Below are 22,539 nucleotides of genomic sequence, written 5' to 3'. Positions count from 1 at the left end.
ATACAGAACATTAATAGACAAGGACAGAACTACATAAAAACATTTTTTAAAAGGCACACGTAGCCTACATATCAATACATAAACACAAACTATCTTGGTCAAATAGGGGAGAGGTGTTGTGCTGTGAGGAGTTGCTTTATCTGGTTTTTTTTCCAACCAGATTGCTGTTTATTTGAGCAATATGACATGGAACAGAGTTCCATGCAATAATGTCTCTATATAATATTGTACGCTTACTTGAATTTGTTCTGGATTTGTGGACTGTGAAAAGACCCATGGTGGCATGTCTGGTGGGGTAAGTCTGTGTGTGTCAGAGATGTGTGTAAGTTGACTATGCAAACAATCATGTTTCTTTTAAAAATAAGAAGTGAGGCACACTCAACTCTTAGCCAAGAGAGACTGGCATGCATAGTATTTATATCAGTCCTCTGATTACAATGAAGAGCAAGACATGCCGCTCTGTTCTGGGCTAGCTGCAGCTTAACTATGTCTTTCCCTTGCAGCCCAGGACCACACGACTGGACAATAATCAAGATTAGATAAAACTAGAGCCTGCAGAATTTGCTTTTTTGAGTGTGGTACATCTCTTTATGATGGACAGACCTCACCCCATCTTTACAACCATTGAATCTATACGTTTTCACCATGACAGTAATTTAGTCTCAACTTGTTCAACAGCTACACCATTCATTGCCAGATTCAGCTGAGGTCTAGAGCGTAGCAAATGATTTGTACCAAATACAATGCTCTTAGTTTTAGAGATGTTCAGGACTAGTTTATTACTGGCCACCTATTCCAAAACAGACTGCAACTCTTTGTTAAGTGTTTCAGTGACTTCATTAGCTGTGGTTGCTGATGTGTATATGGTTGAATCATTAGCATACATGGACACACATGCTTTGTTTAATTCCATTGGCAGGTCATTGGTAAAAATAGCAAAGAGTAGAGGGCCTAGAGAGCTGCCCTGCGGTACACCACACTTTACATGTTTGACATTAGAGAAGCTTCAATTAAAGAAAACCCTTTGAGTTCTATTAGATAGATTGCCATATTGTGGATTCAGAGCCGAGGTAAAAAAGCCATAACACATGTTTTCTCAACAACAGGTTAAGGTCAATAATATCAAAGGCTGCACTGAAATCTAACAGTACAGCTCCCACAATCTTCATTATTATCAATTTCCTTCAACCAATCATCAGTCATTTGTGTCAGAGCAGTACATAGAGTGCCCTTCTCTGGAAGCATGCTGAAAGTCTGTTGCTAATTTGTTTACAGAGAAATAGTATTGTATTTGGTCAAACAATTTTTTCAAACAGTTTGCTAAGAGCTGGCAGCAAGCTTATCGGTCTGCTATTAGAACCAGTAAAGGCCGCTTTACCACTCTTGGGTAGCGGAATTACTTTGGCTCCCTTCAGGCCTGAGAACAAAGACTTTCTTCTAGGCTCAGATAAAAAACAATATGACAGATAGGAATGGCTATAGTCAGCTACCATCCTCAGCAGCTTTCCATCTAAGTTGTCAATGCCAGGAGGTTTGACATTATTGATTGATAACAATTTTCCACCTCTCCCACACTAACTTCACAAAATGTACAAATTGCAATGCTTTTCTTTCATTATAGTTTTTTTATGCATGAATACGATGGCTCACTGTTCATTGTTGACATTTCCTGCCTAAGTTTGCCCACTTTGCCAATAAAGTAATCTTTTTTTTTTTTTGCATAAGCCATCTGATTCGATGAAAGATGGAGTTGAACGTGTCTTTCTGCCCATAATTTCATTTAAGGTACTCCAAAGGTTTTTACATCCTTCTTTATATCATTGATTTTGGCTTCATAATACAGTTTCTTCTTCTTTTTGTTGAGTTTAGTCACATCATTTCTCAATTTTCAGTAAGTCAGCCAGTCAGATGTGCAGCCAGACTTATTAGCCACTCCTTTTGCCCCATCTCTTTCAACCATACTGTTTTTCAATTCCTCAATCAATCCATGGAGCCTGAACAGTTATAACAGCCAGTTTCTTAACAGGTGTATGTTTATCAATAATTGGAAGAAGCAATTTCAGACCAACAAATACTTTTAACATCATCCACATAAGGGTCACAGCAAAATCTTTTGTATGATCTCTTATACACTATTTTAGGCCAAGCTGTTGGGACTTTGGTGTTCCTGGATATAGCCACTATATTATGAACACTGCATCCAATGGGTACGGATACAGGCTTCAGATGTGCCAAGTGAACCTGCAACCACAACACTTTTATAACACTTGACATACGATCTTCTCTAAGCATTACAGGGAAATGGCTCTGAATATAAACAGCAACACCTTCCCCAAAAGCAGTTATGTCTATTCAATAGATGTTATATCCTTGTACTGCTGCTGCTGTATCAAATGAATGATCTAAGTGAGTCTCAGAAATGGCTAACATTAATGTTGTTATCTGATGTTAGCAAGTTATTGATTTCATGAACCTTATTCCTAAGGCTACAAATATTAATATGGGCTATTTTCAGCCCTGTCCTGGGAAGCTTATCAGAGATAGACATAATACTGAAAAGAGCAAACAAAGCAAGATAAAAAAATATATACATTCAGCAGTCCATTAATCAATTGGTGTGTGTGTGCTGCAGGGTTGAAGCTATGAACCCATAAGCTTGGCTCTCATCCCTTCCAGGCTACTGGGAAGGAGGGTGGACAATGAGCCTGTCATAGTGGATGTAAGCAATGACCTCTCTCTGGCAGCTTTCATGGCTGGGATTAGTTATTTCCTCTTCTGACGCATAGCTTCAGGATAGTCCTCATTGAGGAAGATATACATTCCTTTTAAGTTCTTGGCTCTTTCCAGAACAGCTACCTTCTCCTTGAACCTCAGGAACTTGACCACTATCGGCCTGGGCCTGTCACCTGGGCTGGTGGTGGGTTTTCCAGTCCTGTGGGCGCGCTCCACCTCAATCTTCCTGTGGTCCATCTTCAATTTCTCAGATAACTTCCTTCACTTTGTCCTCAGACTCCATCCAGGTCTCTTGTGGAGATTCTGCAAATCCGTCCACGACCATGTTGTTCCGCCTTGATTGTCCCTCGAGATTTATCCGTCATTGTAATCATATATTCACATACAGAACTGATGTCCTCTCTCAATGACTTACAGATTGCTGTCATCTTGCCGTTCTCCTGTTTCAACTTATAGAGCTGACCCTGGAGAACTGCAAACTGTTCTTCAGGTCCTGGACCTCTCTGGTCAGGTCATCCATTATTTTATTAGTTGAATCCACCAGTATTTGGACAACATTTTTTTTCTTGTTGTTGTAACAACTGCTTGTAGAACTATTTTTGTTCATTTAAAAAAATCCTTCACATGTGATAGACACAGCTGTCCTCAACGGTACTCCCGCCGGCTTTTGTCTTTGTCATGGTAGCTAGCAATGTAGGTTACACTGATACTCCTCGCAGTTCCAGACAGGGCAGGTCACAGGGAAGATTGAATATAACAAACAGCAGGGATCTAGACACAAACCCGGGACAATCCGCGGTCCCAGCCACAATGGCTAACTGTGTCGCGGGCTGCATTCAAAGCCCTCAAGAAAACCCTGCTAGCTTGATATGCTAGCAGGTAACAAAACATCTGCCACGCTGATCCTCAACATGGGAGGTCAGGGGTGCATGCTCAGTCCCCTCTTGTACTCCCTGTTCACCAATGACTGCATGGCCAAGCACAACTCCAACACCATCATTAAGTTTGCCGATGACACAATAGTGGTAGGCCTGATCACCGACAATGATGAGACAGCCTATAGGGAGATGGTCAGAGACCTGGCAGTGTAATGCCAGGATAATAACCTCTCCCTCAATGTGATCAAGACAAAGGAGATGATTGTGGACTACAGGAAAAGAAGGACCGAGCACGCCCCCATTCTCATCGACGGGGCTGTAGTGGAGCAGGTTGAGAGCTTCAAGTTCCTTGGTGTCCACGTCACCAATTAATTATTATGGTCCAAACACACCAAGACAGTCTTGAAGAGGGCAGGACAACGTCTATTCCGCCTCAGAAGACCCATTTGGCATGTGTCCTCAGATGCTCAAAAATGTATACAGCTGCACCATTGAGAGCATCCTGACTGGTTGCATCACCGCCTGGTTTGGCAACTGCTCGGCAGAGGGTAGTGTGTACGGCCCAGTACATCACTGGGGCCAAGCTTCCTGCCATCCAGGACCTCTATACCAGGCAGTGTCAGAGGAAGGCCCAAAAAATTGCAAGCGGTACCGGAGAGCCAAGTCTAGGTCCAAAGGCTTCTTAACAGCTTTTACCCCCAAGCCATAAGACTCCTGAACAGCTAAACATATGGCTACCCGGACTATTTGCATTGCCCCCCCACCCCCATTTTTACGATGTTGCTAATCTCTGTTTATTAACCATGCATAGTCACTTTACCTCTACCTACATGTACATATTACCACAATCACCTCGACTAACCGGTGCCTCCGCACATTGTACCGCTACCTCCTGTATATAGCCACGCTACTGTGATTGTTTTGTTACTCCTTAATTATTTGTTACTTTTCAATTGTTGTTATTATTTATTCTTCAGTATATTTTAGTAAATACTTTAACACTTTTTTTCCTTCTTAAAACTGCATTGTTGGTTAAGGGCTTGTAAGTAAGCATTTCACTGTAAGGTCTACACCTGCCGTATTCGATGCATGTGACAAATCTAATTTGATTTGATTTGATGCAGCTAGCTAGCAGCTAGGCTAGCTGCAACGCCAAATAGCTCCTCAGACCCGTCCTTGGTCGGCAGGATCACTGGACAGAGACTAGCATTCCCAGCAACTGATGTTAACTGCGTCGCTAGACCCAACCTAAAAAGTTAGCTACGAAGAACTTTCCAATACACTTTCAAAACAACAAAACTGAGCTCTTCCTCGTTCAGCAGGAAGTGACGTGTTACAACATGGCCAAGGAGCAGGTATGGATGCTGTACAGTTGACCATATAGGGCAATAAAAGCATGTCTGTTCAACCAGCAAGTTTCTGTGAGCAAATAAATGTTTACATTATAGCAACAGTTACACTTTGCCTAAGTACAAGAAGAATGGTTGCAGAATGACTGCAACAAATCCCTGAGTAAATAAATAGGTCACCATGTTATATAGTGAGAACAGAAATGGAAATGGCACAAATAAGTCTACAGTGATTTACACAGTTGTCTACTTATCTTTAAGTTGCTTATTTCAGAGTAAAAATATGATAGAAATGCAATTGTGTCCGACAGAATGACACAGGTCTGAAAATGAGCTTGTTTTCAAAGAGGAAGAATATCTCGCATTGAAGTAGGCTACCCGTTTTATCATCAACGACCTCAAAGCCAGATTGCAACCTCCTGTCCTATCTCGCTCCGGAAAACAGGGGGGACCATTTCTTTCCCATAGCTCTTAATTCCCAAGTACTTCAGATTCCCTCATTTTCTCCAAACTGTTTCCAGATGTTTCTGCACAGAAGCAGATAAATTGCTGCTCTACTTTTTTTTTTACTTCCTTTCACAGCGACGACCCCCCCTTGTTTTCACTGTATGCTTACTGTTTCAAATTTAGGCATTGATGCTTTTCAGACTCTCTTACGAGCCATTTTACGTTGCCTTACATTTATAATCTTGACCAGAGAGTGAGCGAGCCAAAGTCTCAGTAGTCCTTTTTATTTTCTCTCCGCGTGTGAATTCAGTGGATCAGATCGTAGCAAAAAATGCTAATATGGGAACAGATCACAAAGGGACTTATATCATATCCTGATCTTGAAGTGCTGTCGCTTCAAAGCCGTCTAAACTGGAAACAAAAGACCTGTCAAAAGGTCGATATTAACATCTCCTCAGAAGTTTTACTGTGGAATATGTTTAACCCTGGCGATAGAAACATCTCTTTCATGGTGTGATATAATACAAGAGGTTGTCAAAGAAGTTGCGGACTCACGTCATTCTTGTATAGTCTAGGCCTAAACGTACCTGCGTTAAATGGGGACAACATGGCCTTGGTGATAGAAGTCTTCTAGCTGTAGCATCGCACAGACATACCTCAGCCCCTGGAGTACACACTCACATTCAGGGTGAACACAATGAAACAAACACTATCCACAATCTGATATTCCGCTGAGTAGACTAGATAAAAATGAACAAATGGGGCAAGCTGTATGAGTGTGTCTTCAAGCCTTTACACACAAGTGTCTCTTCTGTGATGTGCCTGTATGCAAGACTCATAATGGATACACATGTCAACAAGCAGCTTAAAATGCTTTATTCAAGCTCCACTACTTCCCGTGATAATGTTCCTCCACTTACTCTCAGTATTGATCTATTTTTCTGCCAGAGTTCTCAAACAGTAAGAGAGACTGTGGCTGCCAGACAATAGTTTGTGAAGCTGAAGAAAAAAAAAAGTGTCAAACAAAAGTCCATAGTAAATGAAAAAGTTAGACTGAATGGAGGCAGGATGCAGTCACAGTGCGTGGGCATGCTCTGCAGCGTAGCCTTTACGTTAGAGCCAGTGGGCAGAGGGAAGCGAGTGAGGAGGGGCCAATTCCCTGGATCCCTCCATCTAACCCACCCACCCTTCCCGGCTGAAATGGACAGCACATTCCAGGCAAATTATGTATTTAGCATCAGGGTTTCTATAAAACTGTGTGAGGCAAAGGGGGCCCCCATGAAACCCCTGCTCCGAGAGAGACAAGAGAGAGAGAGATGGGGCAGACATAGTGAGGTAATGTAGACTGTAGTGTGAACTGGCTCTGGGCCTGACCCCTCTCCTCATTCCCACAGCCACAGAGCTCATCTAGCCATTTGCATCCAAACCCCTTCCACCATTAAAGAACACTGTACTGTAATCAACATCTTTTTTAACACTTTGAAATTGAACATTAATTTACTGCGTAGTATAGCATCCCAATTTAAGACACACACTCCTAACTGCGAACTGAGATTATTCAGGTAAAAGTTAGTCTGAAGAGTTTCTTGATTGCTCACATTGCATCTCTAGTCAGGAAAGAGGCCCTTGTGATTACTCTGTCTGGACCTATTTGTCTGACAGTGGAGATAAACCACTGATTGCCGAGCACAGCTCGCTACAGAACAAAAACTATGGCCAGGCAAGTACATTTCAATTGATTTGTTAATCCAGTTACAGCCCAAATTTCTTTCAACATTTTTTTTAATTCTCTGCATCATAAAAATTACCACAGACGATGGATTCCTTCTGAGCTTTTACAGGCATGTCTGACTAGTCTTATTTCACTCAGAGGGATAAAAAGATAGTGGACAGAAGTTACGCTGTGTACGTCTTACAGCATTTAACTGTGCAGTGAAACAAGGGGTCCCAGCATTCTGTACAGCTCACACTATGACAGACTGATAGGGACTGAAGCTTGTTGCCTCAAAGAATGTGGTTCACAAAATACTGCGGGTCCCAAATGCTATGTGAAAACGCATGAATATCAAGCTTTCCATTGCAATTACGAACTCCCAGGGAAAAAGGCAAAGACGCTTGGGCTAAATTTGGAAGGGGGACATGCAAATGTCTCTCTTGTTTTGTGTCTTGTTTACAAGCTTGTTGGAGTTTGAAGTGGCGTGGATCTGACTGGGGAAATCAATGGGGGATAGCAGAGCACTGAGGCACAGTTCTCCTTTAATTTCTGTATTAAGGAGTTTTCTAAATTTAGTCCTGAGTGCAGGCTCCAGCTTTTCACTGACATGTGGCAGAACTAGTCAGGAACTTGCCTGTTTTAGCATGGATGATTCATACTCAGGTGCCTGTGTATCTAAAATCCTGCTGTACAAACATGGGATCTGAGAGACCAGAGAGGATACAGCTCTCACTTGGACTTAGATTTAATAACTTCATAGAAACTTGAGAGTGGATCTTTCTTGTATGTAATAGCACTGCAATGGATAGCTGTCGTTTTACAGGATCCTGATCAATTCTGCTATTTTGTGGGGGTTTTCTGCAGATCTTAACTATTTTTGTACATAATGTTTCTGCCATTGTTTGCTATGACTGAAAAGAGCTTCTGGACATCAGAACAGCGATCAATCACTAACCTCAATTTGGATGAAGATTTCTACTTCAACCAGTCTGCGGCGCAGGACATACTGCTCACCCCAGACCAGGCCTTAATCCCCAAGACTCAGAAAAGGGGGAGTGTAAGAGAGGCCGACGTGCTGGCACCCTGACGAAACTACGTCGGCGAGTAAATAAACCGTCGCTACCCTCTGTTCTATTGGCGAACGTACAATCACTGGAGAACAAACGTGACGAGCTCTGTTCGAGACTATCCTATCAACGGGACCTGAAGAACTGTAATAGCCTAAGTTTCTCGGAGTCGTGGCTGAACAACAGAATGGACAATATACACTGAGTGTTGAAAACATTATGAACACCTGCTCTTTCCATAACAGACTGACCAGGTGAAAGCTATGATCCCTTATTGATGTCACTTGTTAAATTCACTTCAAAAATCAGTGTAGATTAAGGGGAGGAGACAGCTTAAAAGTCCTTCCTTAACCTTTGAGACAATTGAGACATGGATTGTGTATATGTGCCATTCAGAGGGTGAATGGGCAAGACAATAGATGTAAGTGCCTTTGAACGTGGTATGGTAGACCTGCAACACTGCTGTTTTTTTTCACGCTCAACAGTTTCCCGTGTGTATCAAGAATTGTCCACCACCCAAAGGACATCCAACCAACTTGACACATCTGTGGGAAGCATTGCAGTCAACATTGGCCAGCATCCCTGTGGAACGCTTTCAACACCTTGTAGAGTCCATGCCACGACAAACTCAATATTAGGAAGGTGTCCTTAATGTTTTGTACATCTAGCTGTTTTTTCTATTAATTGGCAGCCTCGGGTAAGCTCAAGGGGGTAGGTGTGTATCCCTTTCTAAACAACAGCTGGTGCGCAATCTCTAATATGACTTTATAATATTATTTACTCCACACACAGAAAGGAATACAATGCTCTCCCTCGCCCTCCATTTGGCAAATCTGACCATAACTCTATCCTCCTGATTCCTGCTTACAAGCAAAACTCAGAGGAAGTACCAGTGACACAGTCAATACAAAAGCGGTCCGATGAAGCGGACGCTAAACAACAGGACGGTTTCGCTAACACAGACTGGAATACATTCTGGGATTCATCAGATGGCATTGAGGAGTTTACCACATCAGTAACAAATTCATCAATAAGTGCTTCGATGACATCGTCCCCACAGTGACCATACGTACATATCCCAACCAGAAGCCATGGATTACAGGCAATATTTGCAAGGAGCTAAAGGCTAGAACTGCTGCTTTCAAGGAGCGGCACACTAATCTGGACGCTTATAAGAAATCCCGCTACGACCAGCCATCAAACAGGCAATGCGTCAATACAGGACTAAGATCGAATCCCACTACGCCGGCTCTGAAGCTCTTCGGATGTAGCAGGGCTTGTAAACTATCACAGATTACAAAGAGAAACCCAGCCGCGAGCTGCCCAGTAAAAATGATCAAAAAGACTCCAGCCACCCAAGTCATAGAGTGTTCTCTCTGCTACCGCACGGCAAGCGATACTGATAGACCAAGTCTGGAACCAACAGGACCCTGAACAGCTTCTACCCCTAAGCCATAAGACTGCTAAATAGTTAGTTAAATAGTTAACCAAATAGCTACCCGGACTATCTGCATTGACCCTTTTTGCATTAACTTTTTTGACTCATCACTTACGCTGCTTCTGTTTATCGTTACTCATTGTATATTTATTATTACTTTTCTATTATTTCTCTATTTTTTTTTCTCTCTGCATTGTTGGGAAAGGACCGTAAGTAAGAATTTCACTGTTAGTCTACACCTGTTGTTTACGAAGCATGTGACAAATAAAATGTGATTTTATCTATAAATGAAGACGTAGGTCAATAGTGTGGTCTGTTGAAGAGCTCAGCGAAAATAATCCTCAAATTCTTCTCGGTGGAGCATAACTCGAAAAGACACACCCATGTCTGTGGCAAGTCTGTGACAACAGAGGGTTAAAAATAACACAGGGGAGCCAAAGCCCAGCCTGTGTCTGCCACATCATAAATATCAAACTGATATGCTTACAGCCAACGGCAGGCCGGCACAAGTTAAGGGTGCAGGGGAGCTCAAATCTCCATGGCGCGGTCATGGGCGACATTGCTTCCTTCACTAATCTCCATATGTTGACGTGTAAAATGCAGGACCACACACAGGCCCGAATGCCTCTGAGAACAGCATTTTACCTGCAGTTGGACACCTTACAAGTATGCAGAATCAACACAGGTGGTATGCTGAGGTGCCACCCTCCGCCAAGGGACCCTTTGAAATGGCTGAGAACCTATTTGGTAATGTACGTCTAAGAAAAATAAGCTCAGAGGCTAGTCTAAGGGCAAGAGTACTGTACCAGATAACCTTCTTCTCTCAAGCAAACATCTCTGTACAGAAACAAACACTTTGCTAGCTACTGCAAATGTAAACCAGACACTCCAACCATGCTCTCCATATAATTTAAATGTAGGCCCAATATACCAATATACTGAGTATAGCAAACATTAGGAACACCTTCCTAATATTGAGTTAGGAAGGTGAACAGCCCCAGAACAGCCCCAATTCGTCAGGGCATAGGCTCTACAAGGTCTGGAAAGGGTTCCACAGGGACGCTGGCCCATATTGACTCCAATGCTTCCAACAGTTGTGTCAAGTTGGCTGGATGTCCTTTGGGTAGTGGACCATTCTTGATACACATGGGAAACTGTTGAGCGTGAAAAACCCAGCAGCGTTGCAGTTCTTGACACAAACCGGTGTGCCTGGCACCTAATAACATACTCCGTTCAAAGGCACTTAAATATATTGTCTTGCCCATTCACCCTCTGAATGGCACACATACACAATCCATGTCCCAAGGCTTAAAAATCCTTATTTAACCTGTCTCCTCCCCTTCATCTACACTGATTGTAGTGGATTTAACAAGTGACATCAATAAGGGATCATAGCTTTCACCTGTATTCACCTGGTCAGTCTGTCATGGAAAGAGCAGGTGTTCTAAATGTTTTTTATAGTCAGTGTACATAACACAGCTCATTCAACATAAAGACCTTACAGTCTGCCTTAATAGTTTGAAAACTGAACTAATTCTGGGAAACTAATAAGAGAAAATGTTTATATTATAGCAGAAATTTAAGTTGAAAACAACGTTCAGTGGAAAAAACAAACAAACACGCTATAATTACAGATTTTACGACTCCTGTCTCAGATGGATCATTTTTATAAAGCACTAGATCAAAAACAGATCTGTGACATTTGGCAGATAAAAGCCATGAAAAAAAATCAGAATATTACCATGTGTCAATACATGGGGAGGGTTATGAACAAAGTGGCTTATGAAGATCAGACTGACAATCAGACACTGAGGAGAGCGGGCCTTCTGAAGTGGCCCAGTCTGAGGGCTCACATGAGAAATGTGATTGGCACATGGTGGGACAGAGGCAGCTTTTGGGCCACACGGAATGTAAACAGACAAATCAAACTTAAAATCAGGAGAGCGAGGGCCTGAATACAAAACTGTGGGCGCCCTTTCAACTACAAAGGCAGCCCCGTAATGGTGCCGTTTCAAAGTTTCACACTGAGCTGCCTACTATAAGCAGCGTAGAGAACATGTCCCAAAAAATGCCCTGACAAGAAACCCTTTTATTCCGAGCTTCATCAAAGGGCCGACAGCAGAGATGCAAGCTCCTGTGGGCTGTCTGTCTGAGATGAGCAGGGAAATATTGAAAGTCACCACATTGCAGCAGATAGCATAGCAGTTGGGCCAGTAACCAAAAGGTCGCTGGTGGTTCGAATAACCAAGCTGACAAGGTGAAAAATCTGTCAATGTGCCCTTGAGCAAGACACTTAAACCCAACTTGCTCCAGGGTTACCGTACTACTATGGCTAACCCGGTAAAAAAAAAAAAATCACAGATATCTGGTGTTTGTGGCAATAAAACATTATTTTACATGATCTTTTTATCTGAGAGACGTGTAGGGGTAGTTTGTGTGTGTGGTAATTTCCTTCAAATCCTTAGCCCCTAACTCTGATCTTTGCACATGCACTATCTGTAGTGTGAGCATCCTATATCCTAGTTTCCCTGTTTATTTGATGAATGACATAATATCCAGGACATGAAACAGTGGGTATAATGATAGTGAAGTGGGAGAAGCATTTGTCAATGCATTGGTTCCACCTGGGCTGAGTTGAGCATTGAGCCAAAAAAATTGTGCAGTAGGTAGTCTTTCCGACAGGATTGCATGAAAGTACCTGAAAAGCTTGTGAAACAACATTCATATCCTTGTAACTCATTCAATGCCTGCAACACTCTGACAAGCATCAGACATAGGCCTATAGTTCCAGTTGGAAATAAGCCACTTTAGAATGTCTGGTGGTAAAAAAGAAAATCCCCATTGGGTTTACCACAACATCTTGGATTCACATTATCTGATGCACTTCCCAGGTAATCCCTTAGTGGAAAGCAGTAGTTCCCTTGTTTGGGATAGTGGCCCTGATACAGAAATCCTATTTCTGCCGAGCCATTTAAGGTTTGTCTTGAAGCTTAACGTCTTTCCAATGTGGAATGCAGCAATATGAAAAGGCCAGAAAACAGAAACAATGTACTGGTTTATCACTTGTAACATGTACATGTATCACTAGTGACTCTTTATTCTGTGAGTCCAATTAAAAGTCTGTGGCGGCTTGTGATGAAAAGGCCATATTGCAGCGCCTGAGCATATCCTGTCAGAAAGACTCACCGGTGGCAATACCGCAGCAAAGTAAATAAGTAGTCATCAATAATGGAGGTGGAATCTTCAGTGTACTCCCTGCTGTCTGGTCTGATCCTCCAGACAGGACTTTGCCTAGTTCCTCTTCAGCTGTCATGACTAATATCATCAGATGGGTCTTACCATGATTATTGCAGGGCTCATAACACAACCTTTCTTTATGCATACTTTGTGAGAACTATGTGTGGCTTTCAAGACCCAATTAAACACTCAGTGGGGGGGGAGGGGGGGGGGGGGTGAAGCAACTAGATGACTAAGCCTTTTATTTAGAATGATTGATAATAGTAGTTAATGTTTCTGACTAGATTAATGGTTCACTCATTCTAAACAAATACAAAATACCCTCCCAAAACATTCTGCGTGAGAGAGTATAACAAAATAGCCTAAATTATGCAAGGTATCTGTGCCAAAATATGTATTACTTAAGCTATAAACATTAGACACATGTCATTATAGCTGAACTTGAGAATATATTTCGTTTCAGAATTAAATTTAACCGGGTTATGACCTTCCAACAAATGCAAATAAAGTAGACCTATTACAAAATTGCATTATATTTAGATAACAGCGGAGGCAAAGTCATATGAACTAATGACTAAATTAAATGTAATTAATGTTGACTATTGTTAGACCAAATGGAATGCACAACGCTTTAACCATTTAAATAAAGACATACACAATAACACTGCAGCCTATGGATTAATAAGGCAAACAGCACAATGTGCTTCTATCAATTATCAGAGGGGTTACTGTGGGTACAATATCAGGCATTATATTCTGGGCGCCAAAAGCGCACCTCGCGTGAGAATCATAAATCAGTCATAAAAGCGTCAATATGTTCTACATTTCTTTGTTTTAAGTCAGACGGAAAAAAAAATAAATTTGCGAGAAAGGCACAATAGCTTAGGCTACGTGAAAATATTCCTCCCAAAAATCCATGAATCAGTTGAATCCAAAATAGCGAGAACAAATTCCGATGGGGAAAGAACAGTATAGGAGCATAGCAGTCAAATACACCCATATTGTCTTTTCAAACAAATATCATTATTTCAAGAGGTGATGGCAAATGTCGCACCGGGCACAATAGCTGAGGAAACACATTCCTGTGATTGATTGTGAGATCAACCTGTTCCCTGGCCGCAGCAGAGCTTGGCTATGGCGGACACTCGGTGGCAAGGAAAACAATGGTCTAGAATAAACGGCATAGGGATGAATAAGAATATAACATTTCCGGCACATTTTTTATAATTGAATTAATCTTGGGATGGAAATATTGTCCCTTGAAAAATGCACGCATTGTCCCATTCCCCCTCCTGACATGATATGCAAAACATGTGAGACTCAGAGTGACGTGTACATTTCAAACGCATTCCTTTGATAGTAGCCTAGGGGCCACCTATATCGATATTACGACCCCTATTCATTTGAAAAAACATTACTTTCGTATGTAAAATGCATGCAAAGACGACAAATCCACGAAATTGGAGTTGAATTGGCTTTTAGTAAGCTACTAGGTTCATTGACATTTAGAAATCAGAAAGAATACAAAAATAAAAAGTAACCCAGTAGGCTATTGATTTCAAATGCGTATCTATACTACCTACATAAATAAGTATGTTGTGATTGGTAGTAGGGGTTTGTTTAAATGTGACATACACATTGAGTATCCTTCATGAAAACGAATATATTTGCAAACGTTATCGAATCACATTCATTATGATTCGTCCAATAACACCTACATTCCATGAGACTATTGATTGTCATTCGCACCCACCAAGCAATATTCATTTGGAATAACATATTTAGAGATTAGGCCATTTCAAACATTAACCCAATTACATTTGCCCAATATGCAAAAACCACACTCAAGTTGCTACTGTCGATTATTCAAGGATCAATTCAAATTCAGTCTTAGCGAACTTGAACCTGTTGAAATCAATTTAAAGAAGCGATGTATAACGTTTGTGTAGGCTACGTGCTTAATTTAAACTGCAGCCTATGTCGATATATAAACTTTCAATTGTAAAAACAGATAAACATAGCAAATCATGAAAGCAAAACAATTGTAAAACAGATAAACATAGCAAATCATGAAAGCAGAAGTGGCTCGTGCACTCGTTTAAAATCTATTGAGCGCACAATTCAAACGAGATAAAGCATACAACTGTTATTACCTGAATGGTAGGCTAAACTATTTCAGATTAAAAACACGCACATTTGAATTTGGGTAAGCAAATCCATGTCTACAGGATAGCCTATGGCTACGCATAAAAAGAAGAAATCACAATTTCACTGGACTTCCTATCTATAACACTTATTTTTCAACAGATGAACACTACCACGACAAACTATGCGGAAACTAGATATTGGCTAACTGTTTTCATATTATTAAAATAGCTATTAGTCTACACAACACTTCCCTAAATAAAGAGGTCACACAGGGCAAGAGACTTCGCAAGAGGCTTTTCTCGAATATAATAACCATAAACAGCTATTATGAAAAGCATAGTGTCAAAGCATTTCGTATATTTCTTCTTCGAAAGCAATATTCCCCGTGTAAAACATTTAAGATAACATAAATAAGTCACCTAACTCTTCTGCACCCAACTCATTTCAGCACCACAGCGCCACCCGCGAGAGCTCTAGACAACAAACGCACTTATTTTCTTTAACAAAATTATTCAAACAAAACGCATCAAGAACATCAAATACATCCTCTCAAAAGTGTTAAGTTGCCAGTTTTGCACTAGAATAGTCTTCCATGAGTGTTGAATCGCTTTTGGTCCCCGAATTGCCATAGTGACCGCTTCCCCTCGGCCATGATGTCTGATCGATGGGAATTGAACAAAGAGGATCAATTTCCGATCAACGAGAGAGCCGCTTTAATCAATGGGAGAAGAGAGCTCCAAAAGCGGCCACAAACACCGGCAAAGAGGGGCTCAAGAACGAAGCCACAACTCGACAACGGGTTTCCACAGATAAGGCTTCACGAAAGCAGAGAAACTTGAAGGAAAAAGGCTGACCTGCAGCTGCTGTAAATCTAAGCGCTTCCAATATTGAAACATCGATCCCGCATTGGCCGCCATCTTGAGACATATTGAGACTGAGTGAGAGGCTGATAGAGAGAGCGCGAGGGGCTGGAGTTCAGTAGAAAGGAGGGGGAGCGCGCGCAAAACACGGAGCGGAGCAATTGAACAGGGCCATCGCTTATTGAACATGTGCGCGGAATGGAGTTATTGAACAGGAACCTGTAATATTGAATAGGGCCACGGAATAGAATTATTGAATGGGAGTTGGCAATTTCTTTAACAGCTAAAACACGGGATGGATCTTCCACGTAGATCGTGAACGATGCAGTAAGATTTGTTGTCGAGTGTGCATTTTGGACTGCTTATTCGTTTTTCGACCTGTTATTGCCAATATTGCTATTTCATATTGCCTACTATACATTAGAAAATGCATGCCAAATGTAGTTGCTCATGTTTTACATTTAGGCTATTGTTTCTGATGTTTCTGTAATTTATTTGTGCAATTTATTCATCAATGTTCAAATGCATTTAATGATTGTTGGATTATGATTCTATAATAGTTCGTTTTTACACTAGTCATGTTACGAGTTCTTTGTGGCAGCCATCTTTTAAGTCAAATAATTATTTTGTGAACCGTCAGTTCTCTTTCAAGTGAAAACAAACAAATTAAAACGCATAAACGCCTTTTGTAAATTAAAACGTATAAACGCCTTATTGAAGTGTTCTTACTTGAACAAGACACCACCATTCAATTGATTGGTAGTTTTATAGTGGGGATATTTGTTGATAAAAAAGGAAACCGTGTCTGATCAAATGCATTTTAATTAGGCCTCTATAGTTTGAACTCGTTATATTGAGGTTGTTAACTTTGATAAAGCTCTGTAAGGTTTTTCAAAATAACACTGATAGGGGGTTAGACCTATTTCATTGTAAATTAATTCCTCTACATAATATTTTACTTGAACTTTTTTAAATAAATGTAGTAATTGCAATGTATAGTTTGCATTGTAAAAACATTACTATATGTTCATGGACTAATGTTTATTAATACTTCAGCCGTCTCAGCAATGTGTGCTTGAATTTGAACTTGAATTTGGGATAACAGCGCCCCTGTAGGTCTGAAATAGGAATAGGCGCAACCTGCTTGAATCTATAGGTTTCAATGTTGTGCTGTATACATTATGCTATTTTCGATTGTAAAGTTTCCTTCTTTTGACTTTAAAAACTTTTCACCAACACCTTTTCTTAGATTTTACACATCTAAAATAGCCTAAAGTAAACTTGAAGAATTTAATCACAACTTTGGTGTATTTGTTTTTGTTTATAATAGAGAAAATGTATATAAAGGTCAAGTAACTCATGTAAACTTTTAACACATTTAAGAACTTGAATATTGCTGGATGTCAGTTTTAATTATTTTAAAGTCCCTAATAAAAAATAATCATGTAATCACAGTGATTATAAAGCCAAGTAATATAATACAGCAGGCCTGAATGTAGTGTTATCTTTATATATATATTCCGTAGTCACAGACTGTTATGCTGATAAAGGTTATTTATATAATATACATATATTTATATAATATGAAGTTCAACTTAAATTTGCATTTTGTACTTTTGTTGAACCCTGCACAAAATGATACATTTAGCTGTCTGAGAAGCAACCATTTTTCCAGACTATTTGTATATCATTGTACAAGAATGTTTGTTTCCATGATAATCTGAAAATGTTCCATTCTATTGCATTTGAAGGAAACAGTATAGCCTTTCTAAGTTACCATAGAATCAGAGGCTGTTTCACCCAGCCACAATTGCTCCCGTTGAAAATTCCTGGCTCTTAAAGTTCTTTGGCTCATTAGTGGCAGAATAACTTGTTGAAAAGTAAAGAAAAACACCAGACACTTTTAGCATTTAACAAAATCCCATGGCACCGCATGCAAGCCCACTTGAAGAGAAGGAAATGCATACTTGTTCGACCCTGTCATTTGATGCATGTAACCGTACATGTATTTAAGATCCCCCATAAGACCTAGCGCACCAAACTAGTCTGTTATCCTAAACATATGGATTTTATAATCACACCCCCAAACAGACATTACTTTATCTAATGAATCATTCTAAGAAGCAAAGAGTAAATTAATGCTTTTAGGTGAAACGTCTGTGGATTCTATTAAACCACAAAATGGCCTGCTTGACAACATATAGAGGCTACCAATTTATACAGCCGATAAACTGATGTACTCAAACAAGTTATCTTAGACTACCTCATTTCAAATTCAATACATTTAGAAGACTACTAAATACTAAGTCAACCATAGGAGCGGGATGCCATTTATTCATAGTGAGTACAAACCTCCTACAATCCCTCCTAAAACCCCCGTCAACTTATTCATGGGGGCACTTTCTGTTTATGAGTGACTTTTCCCCCATTCACCCACATACATTTTCTCTCAGTTAATGCTTGGGCTGGGTGGGGTGCACAGTGATTAGAAATCAAACCTGAAAGACAGGCCAGCTTGCCCTTTTCCATTGCAGCCAAGGGTATCATTACCGTGAGAGAGAGACACCCTGTCAGTATTATCTCACTGTGTCTGTTCAGTCGTGCACTTTCCCCCACTAGAACCCTCCCAGGCACAGGTAGTGGTCTAGAACATTTTCAATTAAATGATTAGAGTATAGGAGAACATACAAAGGCACACAAACACTCATACAGTGCCTTGGGAAAGTATTCAGACCCCTTGACTTTTTCCACATTTTGTTTCGTTAAAGCCTTATTCTTAAATGGATTAAATCGGGGGTTTTTCGCTCATCAATCTACACACAATACCCCATAATGACAAAGCAAAAACCGTTTTTTAGAAATGTTTGCTAATTTATAAAAATAAAACTGAAATATCACATTTACACAAGTATTCAGATCCTTTACTCAGTACTTTGTTGAAGCACCTTTGGCAGCGATAACAGCCTTGAGTCTTCTTGGGTAGGACGCTACAAGCTTGGCACACCTGTATTTGGGGAGTTTCTTCCATTCTTCTCTGCAGATCCTCTCAAGCTCTATCAGGTTGGATGGGGAGCGTCGCTGCACAGCTATTTTCAGGTCTCTCCAGAGATGTTTCGATCAGGTTCAATTTCAGGCCCTGGCTGGGCCACGTAAGTACATTCAGAGACTTGTCCCGAAGCCACTCCTGTGTTGTCTTGGCTGTGTGCTTAGAGTTGTTGTCCTGTTGGAAGGTGAACCTTCGCCCCCAGTCTGAGGTCCTGAGCGCTCTGGAGCAGGTTTTCATCAAGGATCTCTCTGTACTTTGCTCTGTTCATCTTTCCCTCCATCCTGACTAGTCTCCCAGTCCCTGCCACTGAAAAACATCCCCATAGCATGATGCTGCCACCACAGCGCTTCACCGTAGGGATGGTGCCAGGTTTCCTCCAGATGTGATGCTTGGCATTCAGGCCAAAGAGTTCAATCTTGGTTTCATCAGACCAGAAAATGTTGTTTCTCATGATGTGAGAGTCCTTTAGGTGCCTTTTGGCAAACTCCAATCGGGCTGACATGTTCCTTTTACTGAGGAGTGGCTTCCGTCTGGCCACTCTACCATAAAGGTCTGTTTGGTAGAGTGCTGTAGAAATGATTGTCCTTCTAAAAGGTTCTCCCATCTCCACAGAGGAACTCTGGCGCTCTGTCAGAGTGACCATCAGGTTCTTGGTCACCTCCCTGACCAAGGCTCTTCTCCCCCGATTGCTCAGTTTGGCCGGGCGGCCAGCTCTTGGAAGAATCTTGGTGGTTCCAAACTTCTTCCATTTAAGAATGATGGAGGCCACTGTGTTATGGGGACCTTCAATGCTGCATAAATTGTTTGGTACCCTTCCCCAGATCTGTGTCTCGACACAATCCTGTCTCGGAGCTCTACGGAATATTCCTTCGACCTCATGGCTTGGTTTTTTCTTGGACATGCACTGTCATCTGTGAGACCTTATATAGAAAGATGTGTACCTTTCCAAATCATGTCCAATCACTTGAATTTACCACAGGTGGACTCCAATCAAGTTATAGAAACATAAAAAAAGATCAATGGATACAGGATGCACCTGAGCTCAATTTCGAATCTCATAGCAAAGGGTCTGAATACTTATGTAAAGGTATTTACATTTTTATTTTTAATAAATTAGCAAACATTTCTAAAAACCTGTTTTCACTTTGTCATTATGGGATATTGTGTGTAGATTGATGAGGAAATACATATGTTTATCCATTTTAGAATAAGACACCAATGTAACAAAATGTGGGAAAAGGAAAGGGGTCTGAGTACTTTCCGAATGCACTATATGTACAGTACAGACAGATAGGTTGACATATAGACAGACACATGACATGCACACACAATGACCTAATCATAATCATGGATAATATATACAGTTGAAGTCGGAAGTTTACATACACCTTAGCCAAATAAATGTAAACTCAGTTTTTCACAATTCCTGAATTTAACCCTAGAAAAAATTCCCTGTCTTAGGTCAGTTAGGATCACCACTTTATTTTATGAATGTGAAATGTCAGAATAATAGTAGAGAGTAATTTATTTCAGCTTTTATTTCTTTCACCACATTCCAAGTGGGTCAGAAGTTTACATACACTCAATTAGTATTTGGTAGCATTCCCTCTAAATTGTTCAAATTGGGTCAAACGTTTCGGGTAGCCTTCCACAAGCTTCCCACAATAAGTTGGGTGAATTTTGGCCCATTCCTCCTGACAGAGCTGGTGTAACTGAGTCAGGTTTGAAGGTCTCCTTGCTTGCACACGCTTTTTCAGTTCTGCCCACATATTTTCTATAGGATTGAGGTCAGGGATTTGTGATGGCCACTCCAATACCTTGATTTTGTTGTCCTTAAGCCATTTTGCCACAACTTCGGAAGTATGTTTGGGGTCATTGTCCATTTGGAAGACCCATTTGCGACCAACCTTGAACTTCCTGACTGATGCCTTGAGATGTTGCTTCAATATATCCACATCATTTTCCTTCCTCATTACACCATCTATTTTGTGAAGTGCACCAGTCCCTCCTGCAGCAAAGCACGGCTGGGATGGTGTTCTTCGGCTTGCAAGCCTCCCTCTTTTCCCTCCAAACATAACGATGGTCATTATGGCCAAACAGTTCTATTTTTGTTTCATCAGACCAGAGGACATTTCTCCAAAAAGTACGATCTTTGTCCTCATGTGCAGTTGCAAACTGTAGTCTGTCTTTTTTATGACAGTTTTGGAGCAGTGGCTTCTTCCTTGCTGAGCGGCCTTTCAGGTTATGTCAATATAGGACTCGTTTTACTGTGGATATAGATATTTTTGTACCTGTTTCCTCCAGCATCTTCACAAGGTCCTTTGCTGTTGTTCTGGGATTGATTTGAACTTTTTGCACCAAAGTACTTTACCTCTAGGAGACAGAACGCGTTTCCTTCCTGAGCGGTATTACGGCTGCGTGGTCCCATGGTGTTTATACTTGCGTACTATTGTTTGTACAGATGAACGTGGTACCTTCAGGCATTTGGAAATTGCTCCCAAGGATGAACCAGACTTGTGGAGGTCTACATTTCTTTTCCTGAGGTCTTGGCTGATTTCTTTTGATTTTCCCATGATGTCAAGCAAAGAGGCACTGAGTTTGAAGGTAGGCCTTGAAATACATCCACAGGTACACCTCCAATTGTCTCAAATTATGTCAATTAGCCTATCAGAAGCTTCTAAAGCCATGACATCATTTTCTGGAATTTTCCAAGCTGTTTAAAGGCACTGTCAACTTAGTGTATGTAAATTTCTGACCCACTGGAATTGTGATACAGTGAATTATAAGTGAAATAATCTGTCTGTAAACAATTGTTGGAAAAATGACTTGTGTCATGCACAAAGTAGATGTCCTAACCGACTTGCCAAAACTATAGTTTGTTAACAAGAAATTTGTGGAGTGGTTGAAAAACGAGTTTTAATGATTCCAACCTAAGTGTATGTAAACTTCCGACTGTAGCTAGCTATTACACTCGCATCTGTATCTCACATCACCTCCTCTCACTCTCTGTTTAAGAGGACTTATTCCAATGAAATGCTCAACTCGTAATGAGACTAAATTGGACAACTATTAGTAACTAAATAGAGAAAAGATGAGTTTTGGCTCTAAGTTACAGTTCTGAATGGAGAAAATATGAGTCTCAATTAAGCTAGACTTTTGTAGAAATGTTGAACAAATGTATATTGTCTTTGAATAGGAGAAATTACATTAATCAAAGACAAATCCTGGAGAAAATGTGCTGAAAGCACTTGAGATTTAAATGCATGTATCACTTTTTCTCCTCCCACACATATAGGATTTATTTAAACAATTCTGTCGGATTCTCTCTCTCACACTTTCTCTTTCTCTCTCTCTCTCTCTCTCTCTCTCTCTCTCTCTCTCTCTCTCTCTCCATCTCTTCCTTTCTCTGCCCTTCTCTTTCCCTTTCTCTACATGTCCTCCTGCCCCCCTCTCTCTCCCTCTTTCTCTCTTCTTTCCTCAGTCTCCCACTCTCTTGCTAGACATTGAGTGAGTGTCGTAGATACACCGTCAGTCCTGGCCTCATCAGGGCCATCCATTTAAAGCTAATCATGCATGTGAGTGCGTCAGTATTGCAGGGACCAGCTAGCTCCTCTCTTTCTCT

The 22,539-nt window shown here is 40.8% G+C and overlaps 1 protein-coding gene across 3 annotated transcripts in view; it reads right to left on the bottom strand.

Moving 5' to 3' along the window:
* The window catches only part of LOC106603419 (homeobox protein cut-like 1), a 221,370-nt gene extending 205,386 nt beyond the window's left edge, over nucleotides 1-15,984 (bottom strand). For all 3 annotated transcript variants that reach the window (XM_045717150.1, XM_045717152.1, XM_045717151.1), the window contains exon 1: nucleotides 15,866-15,984. In XM_045717150.1, the coding sequence (XP_045573106.1) occupies nucleotides 15,866-15,928 (63 nt within the window). In that variant the 5' untranslated portion in view covers nucleotides 15,929-15,984. The remainder of the gene's footprint in view (nucleotides 1-15,865) is intronic.
* Between the last annotated feature and the right edge of the window lie 6,555 nt (nucleotides 15,985-22,539).

This window comes from Salmo salar, chromosome ssa04, assembly GCF_905237065.1.
Source record: "Salmo salar chromosome ssa04, Ssal_v3.1, whole genome shotgun sequence".
In the NCBI taxonomy this organism is placed as follows: Eukaryota; Metazoa; Chordata; class Actinopteri; order Salmoniformes; family Salmonidae; genus Salmo; species Salmo salar.
The sequence above is the reverse complement of the archived record's forward strand: the minus strand, read 5'-3'. Positions and strand labels throughout refer to the sequence as shown.